This window comes from Lolium rigidum, chromosome 7 (genome assembly GCF_022539505.1).
Source record: "Lolium rigidum isolate FL_2022 chromosome 7, APGP_CSIRO_Lrig_0.1, whole genome shotgun sequence".
In the NCBI taxonomy this organism is placed as follows: Eukaryota; Viridiplantae; Streptophyta; class Magnoliopsida; order Poales; family Poaceae; genus Lolium; species Lolium rigidum.
The window spans coordinates 58,166,730-58,179,160 of NC_061514.1; the positions used below are offsets into that span (position 1 = coordinate 58,166,730).

The 12,431-nt window shown below is 45.2% G+C and overlaps 2 protein-coding genes and 1 pseudogene across 2 annotated transcripts; 2 read left to right on the plus strand and 1 right to left on the minus strand.

Moving 5' to 3' along the window:
* Nucleotides 1–824: 824 nt before the first annotated feature.
* Nucleotides 825–4,091, plus strand: LOC124669640 (probable transcription factor FL). Its single transcript, XM_047206216.1, has 3 exons — nt 825–1,245; nt 1,358–1,755; nt 3,720–4,091. The coding sequence occupies exons 1-3, from the start codon at nt 825–827 to the stop codon at nt 4,089–4,091; spliced, it is 1,191 nt and encodes a 396-aa protein (XP_047062172.1).
* Nucleotides 4,092–5,991: 1,900 nt separating this feature from the next.
* On the minus strand, nt 5,992–7,875 carry LOC124674510 (60S ribosomal protein L12-3-like). Its single transcript, XM_047210554.1, has 2 exons — nt 7,318–7,875; nt 5,992–6,290 (listed from the first exon to the last, which is right to left on the minus strand). Exon 1 carries the CDS (start codon nt 7,818–7,820, stop codon nt 7,320–7,322), a length of 501 nt encoding a protein of 166 aa, XP_047066510.1. The 5' UTR covers nt 7,821–7,875; the 3' UTR covers nt 5,992–6,290; nt 7,318–7,319.
* A 3,287-nt stretch (nt 7,876–11,162) lies between these two features.
* Nucleotides 11,163–11,709, plus strand: LOC124669220 (annotated as a pseudogene).
* The last annotated feature ends 722 nt before the right edge of the window (nt 11,710–12,431 follow it).

Here is a 12,431-nt window from a genome sequence, read left to right on the forward strand (position 1 = left end):
AGTGAAGCAATAATGGCATTGTCTACAAGCTGGTTATGCCTGAACCTTGAGTTTCTCAAGTTTTATGTGAATGGTTTCATAGTCTTGGGTTAAAGTCGAACTTGGCATCATAGTACATTGAGTATTTAAGATTCTTTTGCTATCTGAATCATGCCGGCTTGTATCTCACCCATTTTTCCGTAGAACATGTGTGTGTTGTCCCTAGCTAAAATAAATCACTGATTCCCTGCAAAATTCAGATACATTTCGCAAAACTAGAGTAATAACGGGTTTCAGTTTTCTGGATCACAACTATAGGTAGAATCTCGAATAGGACAATGTTTGCAGAGGAAAGCAGCAAAAGACGGAGATCTTTTGGAAGAGCTTTGCGACGTGCACAGTGGTGCATGCACGCACGCCGTGATAGGACTACACAGTGTGCTGCTGGTGTATTATTAGGTTTACGGTGTCTTCTTTTTATGTGCCAGCACGTAATAGGCGCTAGAATCTACAGTGTCAAATCGCCCGAGCGAGGCGACGCAGCTTTCTACAGGACTAGTCGTTTTCACGGAGGCAGCAGCTAGCAGCAGCCATAGCTCGCTCGCTTCAAGCATTGGCCAAACGACAGAGCTTGCATAAATGCAGATAGATATGCTTCCATCCGAAGCAACAGTAGGATTTGTCAAGTCAACCGGTTGCATGCATGCGGTAGCCAACACTACAGTGGCCGCTTATATAAGGCGAGCTAGCCCCGATGCGATGCACGGCCACGGCAAAGGCAGAACACAAGCAAGAGAATAAGCGCCAAAAACAAGAGAAGCGTCTCGTTCGTTCTCGTGTCGTGCATGGATCCCCACGACGCCTTCCTCGCCGCGCACCCGTTCCGGTGGGACCTCGGCCCGCCGGCTCCGGCAGCCGTGCCCCCTCCTCCTCCACTGCCCATGCCTCAAACTCCCGCGCTGCCTCCGGCGAACTCGCCGAGGGAGCTGGAGGATCTCGTGGCCGGGTACGGCGTGCGCGGGTCCACGGTTGCGCGAATCTCCGAGCTCGGGTTCACGGCCAGCACGCTCCTGGTCATGACGGACCGCGAGCTGGACGACATGACGGCCGCGCTCGCCGGCCTGTTCCGCTGGGACCTGCTCATCGGCGAGCGGTTCGGCCTGCGCGCCGCGCTGCGGGCAGAGCGCGGCCGCCTGATGGCACTGCATGGGGGCCGACACCACGGTCACCAGTCCGGCAGCACCATCGACGGCGCCTCCCAAGAAGGTGATTACTATCCAAGAACCATGCACATTTCTCCATGCAAAAATGAAGAAATAAATCATGTCTTAAACTCTTAATGATGGTCTTGTTTGTGTTTGCGCGCATGATCGAACAGTGTTGTCCAACGAACGGGATGGGGCGGCGAGCGGCGAGGACGACGCCGGCAGGATGATGTTATCGGGCAAGAAGCTGAAGAATGGATCGGTGGCGAGGAAGGCCAAGAAAGCAAGGAGGAAGAAGGTGGACGGGCTCCGGCTGGACCACATGCAGGAGGACGAGCGCGAGGACGGCGGCGGCCGCTCGGAGTCAACGGAGTCGTCGGCTGGCGGAGGCGGCGGCGTTGGAGGGGAGCGGCAGCGGGAGCACCCGTTCGTGGTGACGGAGCCCGGGGAGGTGGCGAGGGCCAAGAAGAACGGGCTGGACTACCTGTTCCATCTCTACGAGCAGTGCCGCCTCTTCCTGCTCCAGGTGCAGTCCATGGCCAAGCTGCATGGCCACAAGTCTCCAACCAAGGTACGTACACATGATTTCACCATTGTTCCTCACTCTACCCTACTCTACGCGTAATTTTGGACCTATACGCACAAGTTCATGTTACACGCGACACGAGCATGTACATATTGTTATATCTATATGTGACTGCTCTGAATCTGAATGCAACTGCATGTCAGCTAGTACTCAGCTCAACGTGACTACTCCATCAAACTAGTATATTGATTACTGACAGTTCTGCTCATTTGTACTGCGTGCTGCCATCTCATAAAGTTCTTTACAGATTGCAAGCAAAGATTTCATGTTAGTTTAGATTTCTGCACCCAGCTTCACGTTTATCTGTTTATCTGCATGTGTTAATATCAATTCGAGTGAAGTATATGTTCTTCTTAGCATAAACTGCGATGACAAAATGCTAAGCTAATTAGGGTTTTACGGGAAAACGTGTGTACCCCAGCTTCTGTGTAAGATCCCATCTGCCTTTGTAGATTGTATATATAGGAGTATGTACTAAGGAGGGCTTGTTTAGTTTGTGCTTCATCATGCAAAATTTAGTTAGCCAAAGGGAAACCAATTAAACTGATACTTCAGCCCAACACACTATGGATTCTTTGAGCACAATTCCAACTCGCGAAAATAGAATAAGAATAAATAGACGAGTGTAATAACGGCATGCCCTACTAGTAGTAGTAATTAGCACCTTGATTGCACAAAAAAGAAACATATGGAACTTTTATAGGACAAGCTTTTTTGTTGCAATAGTTGGACATGGCAGAATTTTTCTTTTGAAATCGTGTGCAAATGGCATATAGGAAGAATTCATGCATGATGTCTACATTCCTATGGCGGAATTTTTCTTTTGAAATCCTATTTTTTAGGGACATCAAAAAAATCCTAAGAACTGAGTGGACTCGAAAAGTAATAACAAAAATGTCTAATCCAATGGTAGATTCCGCAGCGCCCATGTTCCAGGATTTCAAAAATTCAAGGTTTTCCTCCAAATATCAACTAAGATTCAAAATTCTTAGGGTTAAAGAGATCCAACAGGTTTATCATATATGTTATACCAACTTGTATATATGAATGTATGCAGCGTAAAAGAGATTTCAGTTTACACTTTGTTTGACATAGAGCACACGGGTTGCCGCCACAATCATTATTATCTGTATAGCCAATGTGTCAAAGAAACAATGGGATTCCAACAACAGATTTTGCTAGCCGATGACTAAGTTAGTTCTCTATTGCATTGTGATTCATTTTAGTTGCAACTAGGGTTGAAACTGAAATTTTATGACGTGATCTGATTGAAAACAGTTGAGAATTAGCACTGCTTCCAACAATCATACTTTTGTTTTCATTTTTTACTATACTTTTGTGGCAAATAACATGTTGCCAGGTTAAGCTCGACTGTGGCAAAATTAGCCCAAAAGCAGCTGCAACGTTGCTATTGCTTCAGCTTGGGGCGCAGTCGAATTCAACCATTTGAGCTGATCATTTAGGTCGTGCAAACGAATGTGTGTGGCCACTTTGAGTGTCCGATTTAATCCCATTTAACCCCGTTGAAGATGGCTTAGAAAAGATTCCATTAACATTTCTCTGTCTGTGTTACACGCACGCCAACGCGGAGTGCAAAGCCTGGAAAAGACCTCCGACGTGTCAGTTATCCATAGGCTCTGAAAGCCTGGCCGGCGTGTGTTGTCGTGTCGGCCGGCTCCTAGCTCAGCATCAGATAGGCGTGCAGCCGTTCATGACACGGAGGCGCAGGAGGGGTCCCGCCGGCGCCTCCCCCTGCCACGTAGTACGAGCCATGTGATCTTCGCCTGCCGCTGTGCGTGCTCTCGCCTGCTCGGTGCCTGGTCGGGTTCCAGGGTGATTGGATGGGCGCAGCGTCAGGCCGCACCGAGCTCTCACTGTGCAACTCATGACGCGCGCGCCATGAAAAGCTAACTCGTGTACTTGTGGGTGGTGGTGGGTGGGTGTTGCAGGTGACGAACCAGGTGTTCAGGTACGCGAGCAAGGTGGGGGCGAGCTACATCAACAAGCCCAAGATGCGCCACTACGTCCACTGCTACGCGCTGCACTGCCTCGACCAGGAGGCCTCCGACGCGCTGCGCCGCGCGTACAAGGCCCGCGGCGAGAACGTCGGCGCCTGGAGGCAGGCATGCTACGCGCCGCTCGTCGACATCGCCGCCGGCCACGGCTTCGACGTCGACGCCGTCTTCGCCGCGCACCCGCGACTCGCCATCTGGTACGTGCCAACCAGGCTCCGCCAGCTCTGCCACCAGGCGAGGAGCGCGCACGACGCCGCCGCCGCCAACGCCAACGGGGCCATGCCGCCGCCGCCGCCCATGTTCTAGCCTGTTGCCCGGAGCGAGAGCTGGTGCTCGTGGTTTCTGTCTGGGTTTCGTGTGTACTCTCACTCGGCCGTGTTTCCTTCTGCTGCGTGGGCTAGAATCCGTGTTTATTGCTTGGGCCGATCCAGCAGGCTTTGTCTCTGAGCAGCCCATGCGACTAGGACCTGCTTGTAATATGGATGGATGTTTAATTCTAGGACATGGAATGTGATGAATGTTAATCTTTGAAAAATCACAGTTGCCAACTTGTTATTATGGCTGCAAAAAAAATCAAGACTTGTGAGCGGGTTGAGATTGACTTTGTTTCTTTTATCTCAACTCTAGACAGATTCAAGATGAGTTCATCTTAACCCAACAATAGTTAGCTCCATTTGGCTCAAAATAATATAACAATTTGTTAGATTACGTGCCTCTTGCTTGATTTAGCTTGACAGCTCAGAAAATATAATTATAAATAAAAACTATTACATGCTAAAAGGAAATCAGATAGTTTGTTAGCTTGTCAATGATGAAATTTATTCCTTATAATATGGATGGAATTTAATTAAGAGAATATGCAAGGTTTATTTATCCATTCCGCTCCCTTCGCCCCATAAAAGATATCATGTCTACATACATCAAAATTTAGAAAAATATAATATATTAGTTATGGGACGCATGGAGTATACGATACGATGGAATCATCCTTCTTTCTTTATACAAGCAATTAGCTCGAAACTAGTTCTATATCAAATCAAGATCATTACAAGCTATACTGTGGACCAACTTTAATAGTTCGACCGTTGACTCTTCTTTTAGGGAAATTCTCAGCACGACTCTATTGCGAGCTTTATAAAATCAACAAAAAAATTACATCGTTTAGTCAGAGGGCTTAAAAGGAAACTAGGGGCTCATTGTCCCAATTAGCACACGACCTAGCTAGCACAAGAGCCACTTTAATTGATTCCTTCAAAATATATTGAAAAGAAACTGAACCAATGGCGATGGAAAATCGATACATTCAGCATAAATAGTTGGTGGTTCGGTGAGCCAAACTTCAGCACCACTAAATATGCATCAGTGGTCTTCCGTTGAGTCTAATTCAGCAGCAATCACATTGTAGACCATCATTTTAGCCAAAGCAAGACCATCCTTCATAGCTTCCGCCATCATAGCCAACACAGTATACATGTCAATCAGCATAGAACGAGGCATAACATTTAATTTAACTTGCCGAGGTTTAGACGAGTCCACTTAGCTTCAGTGTGAGACAACCTGAGCTTGATTGATGTTATCAGCAGTATTTGTAATTAAGGGAATAGACATGTTACATTTATGCAATGGTGGGTCTTCTTTGTTTGTTCGGCGCCGGCTAATCCAACATATCTACATTTATGCAAAGGTGAAACATGCAACTGAGTTCAACCTTTAACTCTACACTCTACTCAGTCTGAGGTCTCTCGAATTTTAATAAGAGCTGAGCAAGTCTAACTCGCTCCAACATGACTAATTTGCAGCCTTACTCATACCATAAAATTAAAAAGTTCTCAAATACGATGATCCCTGCAGACTGGGTCGTTTCACTGGCTGTTGTAAAATGACAAACCAAGCACATACGGCATTACACACATAAGCATGACCAAAATTTCGACTAGATCTGGAAGTACCAGATTTAAACTACAAGATAGTGCATTCACGAACAGCATTATTTAAAAAAGCAATATTTAACTAGCACGTAGATGAAGAGATCTGAGTGCACAAGGTACATAGCGAATACCAAATAGACTTACTCTCGAAGACCAAATAGACTTCACAAGGATGATAACCGCACTACATTTGGCTCGCCCTATTAAACTGAAGTGCCAAGTGAAATGACACAGCCCAAGCAACAACATAAACTGCCATTAGGCCTGGATATGCCAGATTGAGTAACTACATTAGTGCATATAATCAAGAGCTTTATCCAGTTAACAGGATCAGACACACCATGAAAATAACAAGAAACCTTTCACCACACTGAATGGTATAGATTAAGTTATCCAAGTTCAGAAACTACATTGCAAAGACCAACCGCGCAGTAGTAACAACTGAGGTCTCACAAGATTACTACTACTAAAGCATGACAAAAATAGGAGGGATCATATTGTTTGGTGGGTACATAAGAAACATTTGGAACATGACACGGCTTCCATATCATCAGATGACAATCACCTCATGTCAGGCCTGCAAGGTAAACAATATATAATTGGTCAGAAATGACATCATTTCTAAGTAAGAAAGACACTGAGCAATGATTAGGTCCTAATAGTAAGTATCCATACAATACAAAATCAGAAAATCAATCAGAGTGTTCAGATAAACATTCAAATAGCTGTATCATGATTCTACAACTTCCAAATACTAAAGGATCAGACGGAAAACTTATCGCTCAATCAACCATACGCTACCACAGCAAAGATTTATCTAGGGACTGATACGTTATTATTAACTTTGAACACCTAAAACATTAATAGAAAATCTAATGCCCCTTCAAACAATGAAGTCCTGTTCAGAACTAGCAAAAGATCCATCAACAAACATTGAATACCAGGTCATGGAACTAAATTTCATCACAATGGCAAATCAAACGAATGAGCAAGCACACTAGCTAGTTCCAACTGATATGATTTTGCAACCAGTCATCTAAACAACAAATGTCATATTTGTCATTCGCTCCAGCAAATAAGGAAATACTGGGATGGTAACATTAGCAGCATATTCATAAGCTTATCACTGACCGATGTGACTACAGTGCAGATTCTAGCTACTTTCACCTCGTAACACATGAATTTAGATAAAACAAGGCCTCACTAACAAAAATTACCCTTACTAGTTTGAGCGAGAGCTTGGGAAGTAATGTTGAGGCTAACAATATAAGCAGAATGTGGCAAGATAAACACCACAACAGATAATCATGTCTGCACAAGCTATTTATACAGGGATCATATGAAACAAAGACCTACGCATTGCAGTACACAAGACTTTGCTATGAAAATGTACCCAATTTCATATAGACCAATTTAGCGACTCAATTAGGATAACATAGAAAAAAATAGTTGTCATGGATTTGCTTTTCTACATAGATCGCCTTACGATGTTGGGTATATCATGGTTCACCAGTCACAGTACAATATCAGACTCGAACCATCGTAGCTGTGCTAATACAACATTGCATTGCAGCAGCAGTAACAAGAGAAGCCGTCGTTCATACCTTCAAGCGGAGGGGATCTCGACCTCGCCGTCGTCGATCTCCGTCTGCAGGTCCTTGGGGTCCTTCCCGTCGACGGTGCAGCCAACGCTGACGCAGGTACCGAGGATCTCCTTGACGGTCCCGGTCATCTCCTTGGCCATGGACCTGGGCGACATAATCTTGGCGATCTCGATGACGTCGTCAAGACTGATGTTCCCGCTGTGCTTGATGTTCTTCACCTTCTTCCTGTCCCTCTCAGGCTCCTTGAGGGCCTTGATGACGAGCGCCGCGGCGGACGGGACGACGGAGACCTTCGCCTGACGGTTCTGGACGGTGAGCTTGACGGTGACGCGGAGACCCTTCCAGTCCTTGGCCGTCTCCTTGGCGATGTCCTCACCGATCTTCTTGGGGGAGAGACCGAGGGGACCGATCTTGGGGGCAAGCGACGACGCCGCGCCGACCTCGCCTCCCGTCACGCGGACGTAGACCTCCACCACCTGCGACGGGTCGAGCTTGGGAGGCATGGCTGCGGCTCGGTTGCGGGGGAGGCGGCGGCGGCGGCAGGAGGGTTTGGGAGAGGCTTTGGAAGAGCAGTAGGGTTCGGCACGAAGTGTTGTGCAAGTTTATATAGCACCTTCGTTGTGCTCGTGGTCTATCATTCGCGTTGGGCTTCATGTAGTCCATTCGGAGGCCCATTTTGGGCAAAATTCGAATAAAAGCCTATCTCCGAGTTTGTAGGGTTACCCTAAAAATAGTTTTTTTTCCTGAGAAAAGACACCGAGGATTATCTTATATCTGATATTCATCAAAGGATACAAAGATATTTTACTACATATAAAGGAGATACAACTTGACACAATACGGCCAATATCAAGAAAAAATACATTGAAAATCATAATGGTTATCTTGTTTCTTCGATTATTGAACGACTCTCGAAACTTGAAACATGCACTAAACTAACAGAAAAAATTAGTGCAAATACAAACACGCTCGCTGATGCATGTAAAATGCATACATTTTTTATAATTTATTGTATTAAAATCCTTAATATTTAGCAAGGTTATTATATTTATTGGGACTAGCCCGTGGCTTGGCGCCCCATGGTTGCAACCATTGGAATCTCCATCGCTATCTCGGCCTCCTTGCAACTGGGTGATGCGTGTAGTTGACACGTCCGTTGGGAACCCCAAGAGGAAGGTGTGATGCGCACAGCGGCAAGTTTTCCTCAGTAAGAAACCAAGGTTTAATCGAACCAGTAGGAGTCAAGAAGCACGTTGAAGGTTGATGGCGGCGGGATGTAGTGCGGCGCAACACCAGAGATTCCGGCGCCAACGTGGAACATGCACAACACAACCAAAGTACTTTGCCCCAACGAAACAGTGAGGTTGTCAATCTCACCGGCTTGCTGTAACAAAGGATTAACCGTATTGTGTGGAAGATGATTGTTTGACAGTAAAACAAGTATTGCAGCAGATTTGTATTTCAGATGTAAAGAATAGGACCGGGGTCCACAGTTCACTAGAGGTGTCTCTCCCATAAGATAAAAGCATGTTGGGTGAACAAATTACAGTCGGGCAATTGACAAATAGAGAGGGCATAACAATGCACATACATGACATGATAAATATAGTGAGATTTAATTGGGCATTACGACAATGTACATAGACCGCTATCCAAGCATGCATCTATGCCTAAAAAGTCCACCTTCGAGGTTATCATCCGAACCCCTTCCAGGTATTAAGTTGCAAAACAACGGACAATTGCATTAAGTATGGTGCGTAATGTAATCAATAACTACATCCTTACACATAGCATCAATGCTTTATCCCTAGTGGCAACGACGACATCCACAACCTTAGAACTTTCGGCACCGTCCCTGCATTCAATGGAGGCATGAACCCACTATCGAGCATAAATACTCCCTCTTGGAGTTAAGAGCAAAAACTTGGCCGAGCCTCTACTAATAACGGAGAGCATGCAAGATCATAAACAACACATAGGTAATAACTTGATAATTAACATGACATAGTATTCTCTATCCATCGGATCCCGACAAACACAACATATAGTATTACAGATAGAAGATCTTGATCATGTTAGGCAGCTCACAAGATCCAACAATGAAGCACAATGAGGAGAAGACAATCATCTAGCTACTGCTATGGACTCATAGTCCAGGGGTGAACTACTCACTCATCACTCCGGAGGCGACCATGACGGTGAAGAGTCCTCCGGAAGATGAATCCCCTCTCCGGCAGGGTGCCGGAGGAGATCTCCAGAATCCCCCGAGATGGGATTGGCGGCGGCGGCGTCTCAGTAAGGTTGTCCGTATCGTGGCTCTCGGTACTGGGGGTTTCGCGATGGAGGCTTTAAGTAGGCGGAAGGGCAACGCGGGGGGCCACACGAGGGCCCCACACACCAGGCTGGCGCGGCCAAGACCTAGGCCGCGCCGCCCTAGTGTGGCGGCGCCTCGTGGCCCCACTTCGACTCCCCTTCGGTCTTCTGGAAGCTTCGTGGCAAAATAGGACCCTGGGCGTTGATTTCGTCCAATTCCGAGAATATTTCGTTACTAGGATTTACGAAACAAAAACAGCAGAAATGACAGAACGGCTTTTCGGCATCTTGTTAATAGGTTAGTTCCGGAAAATGCACGAATATGACATAAAGTGTGCATAAAACATGTAGATATCATCAATAATGTGGCATGGAACATAAGAAATTATCGATACGTCGGAGACGTATCAGCATCCCCAAGCTTAGTTACTGCTCGTCCCGAGCGAGGTAAAACGATAACAAAGATAATTTCCGAAGTGACATGCCATCATAACCTTGATCATACTATTTGTAAACATATGTAATGAATGCAGCGATCAAAACAATGGTAATGACATGAGTAAACAAGTGAATCATAAAGCAAAGACTTTTCATGAATAGTACTTCAAGACAAGCATCAATAAGTCTTGCATGAGAGTTAACTCATAAAGCAATAAATGAAAGTAAAGGTATTGAAGCAACACAAAGGAAGATTAAGTTTCAGCAGTTGCTTTCAACTTATAACATGTATATCTCATGGATAATTGTCAACATAGAGTAATATAATAAGTGCAATATGCAAGTATGTAGGAATCAATGCACAGTTCACACAAGTGTTTGCTTCTTGAGGTGGAGAGAAATAGGTGAACTGACTCAACATAAAAGTAAAAGGAATGGTCCTTCGAAGAGGAAAGCATCGATTGCTATATTTGTGCTAGAGCTTTTATTTTGAAAACATGAAACAATTTTGTCAATGGTAGTAATAAAGCATATGAGTTATGTAAATTATATCTTACAAGTTGCAAGCCTCATGCATAGTATACTAATAGTGCCCGCACCTTGTCCTAATTAGCTTGGACTACCGGATCATCGCAATACACATGTTTTAACCAAGTGTCACAATTGGGTACCTCCATGCCGCCTGTACAAAGGTCTAAGGAGAAAGCTCGCATTTTGGATTTCTCGCTTTTGATTATTCTCAACTTAGACATCCATACCGGGACAACATGGACAACAGATAATGGACTCCTCTTTAATGCATAAGCATGTGGCAACAATTATTATTCTCATATGAGATTGAGGATATATGTCCAAAACTGAAACTTCCACCATGAATCATGGCTTTAGTTAGCGGCCCAATGTTCTTCTCTAATAATATGCATGCTCTAACCATTAAGGTGGTAGATCTCTCTTACTTCAGACAAGACGGACATGCATAGCAACTCACATGATATTCAACAAAGAATAGTTGATGGCGTCCCCAGAAACATGGTTATCGCACAACAAGCAACTTAATAAGAGATAAAGTGCATAAGTACATATTCAATACCACAATGCTCGACCCGAGGCTCGAGGAGTTCGACCCGAGGAGGTGCTCCGGGCCATCAAAGTGGCGCTCGTCTGCACCCAGGGCTCGCCCCACCAGCACCCGCCCATGTCGAGGGTGGTGGCGATGCTGACGGGCGACGTCGAGGCCCCTGACGTGGTGACCAAGCCCAACTACATCACGGAGTGGCAGATCAAGGGTGGCGGCGACACCAGCTACATGAGCTCCGACGTCAGCGGGCAGTCAAGCTCGGCGCCGAGGGCTCCCGACTCGGCGCGTGGCTCGTCGCAGATCATGAACTCTGCCCTCTACGAAGGACGTTGATATGATTATCGTGGCCGGTCGGTCGGTCCATGGCGGCTTCTTGTGCTGCAGATTTGTTGAGAATGGTGTCCGTGCAGTCAGTTTTTGTGGAAGTGTACATTTGATTTCATTTGCTAGGGTTCATAGTTGCATTGGCGCTGTAACTAGCACTCTAGTAGTTAGGAGTAGCAGGTAAAAAGCTGCATGTGTATTATTTGGTCTCTTTGAACGCGCATAAGATTTTGCAATAATTTGGCTTTTTTTTTGAGCGGGATTAATAATTTGGCTTTTGAATCTGAATTTTGAAGAAGGCGAAACATGGGCCTGCTTGTGAAGAATGTCTGTCTAGTGATGCCGATAAGGCACTTTTCTTTAAAAGTTTATTCTAGATTTTGGAGTGGACCATAAGAAGGCTAATTGGTCTCCACACTGACCTCTCGACTCCTTTTCAAGTAAACAGAGCTGAGCACGTACACATCGGTGACGCAGAGTCGCTGACGTTGTCTAATTAACATTTTCCCACTAGTAGTTTATCTTGACCAATAAAGCTTGGAATATCTACTCAAGTCACATCAGCGGAGAAGCTGGTTGCTTCCACATTGGCTGGTTCGGTGCATTGTGTGCAAGATGTTGGGTAGATTGTCTGGATCGGCTGGATAAAGTCGAGTTGTTTTTGCAACGTTTAACTTATCATGTGGTCATTTAAAATAGGAACCAGCCAGCTAGCAGTTCAAAATTTCACAGGTTTCGCAAGAAAAAAAGATCGCAACTTGTGGGCAAAAGGATAGCATACTGTCACACAAGCATACTGCAATATCCATTTCATTAATTTATAATATGTACAGATTGTTTTTGCCTTTTTAGCATGTAAAATAATAATTAAAGCAACTAAAATGGAGTATTTGTTTTGCTCTGTATTATTTTTTTGGAATACACTAACTACAAAATTCATGAACCTTTGGGATATATAGTT

Coding starts and splice junctions, on each gene's coding strand:
- LOC124669640 (XM_047206216.1), top strand. CDS start 825: ATGGATCCCCACGACGCCTTCCTCGCCGCGCACCCGTTCCGGTGGGAC. Junction 1,246..1,357: donor CGACGGCGCCTCCCAAGAAG/GTGATTACTATC, acceptor ATGATCGAACAG/TGTTGTCCAACGAACGGGAT. Junction 1,756..3,719: donor GCCACAAGTCTCCAACCAAG/GTACGTACACAT, acceptor TGGGTGTTGCAG/GTGACGAACCAGGTGTTCAG.
- LOC124674510 (XM_047210554.1), bottom strand. CDS start 7,820: ATGCCTCCCAAGCTCGACCCGTCGCAGGTGGTGGAGGTCTACGTCCGC.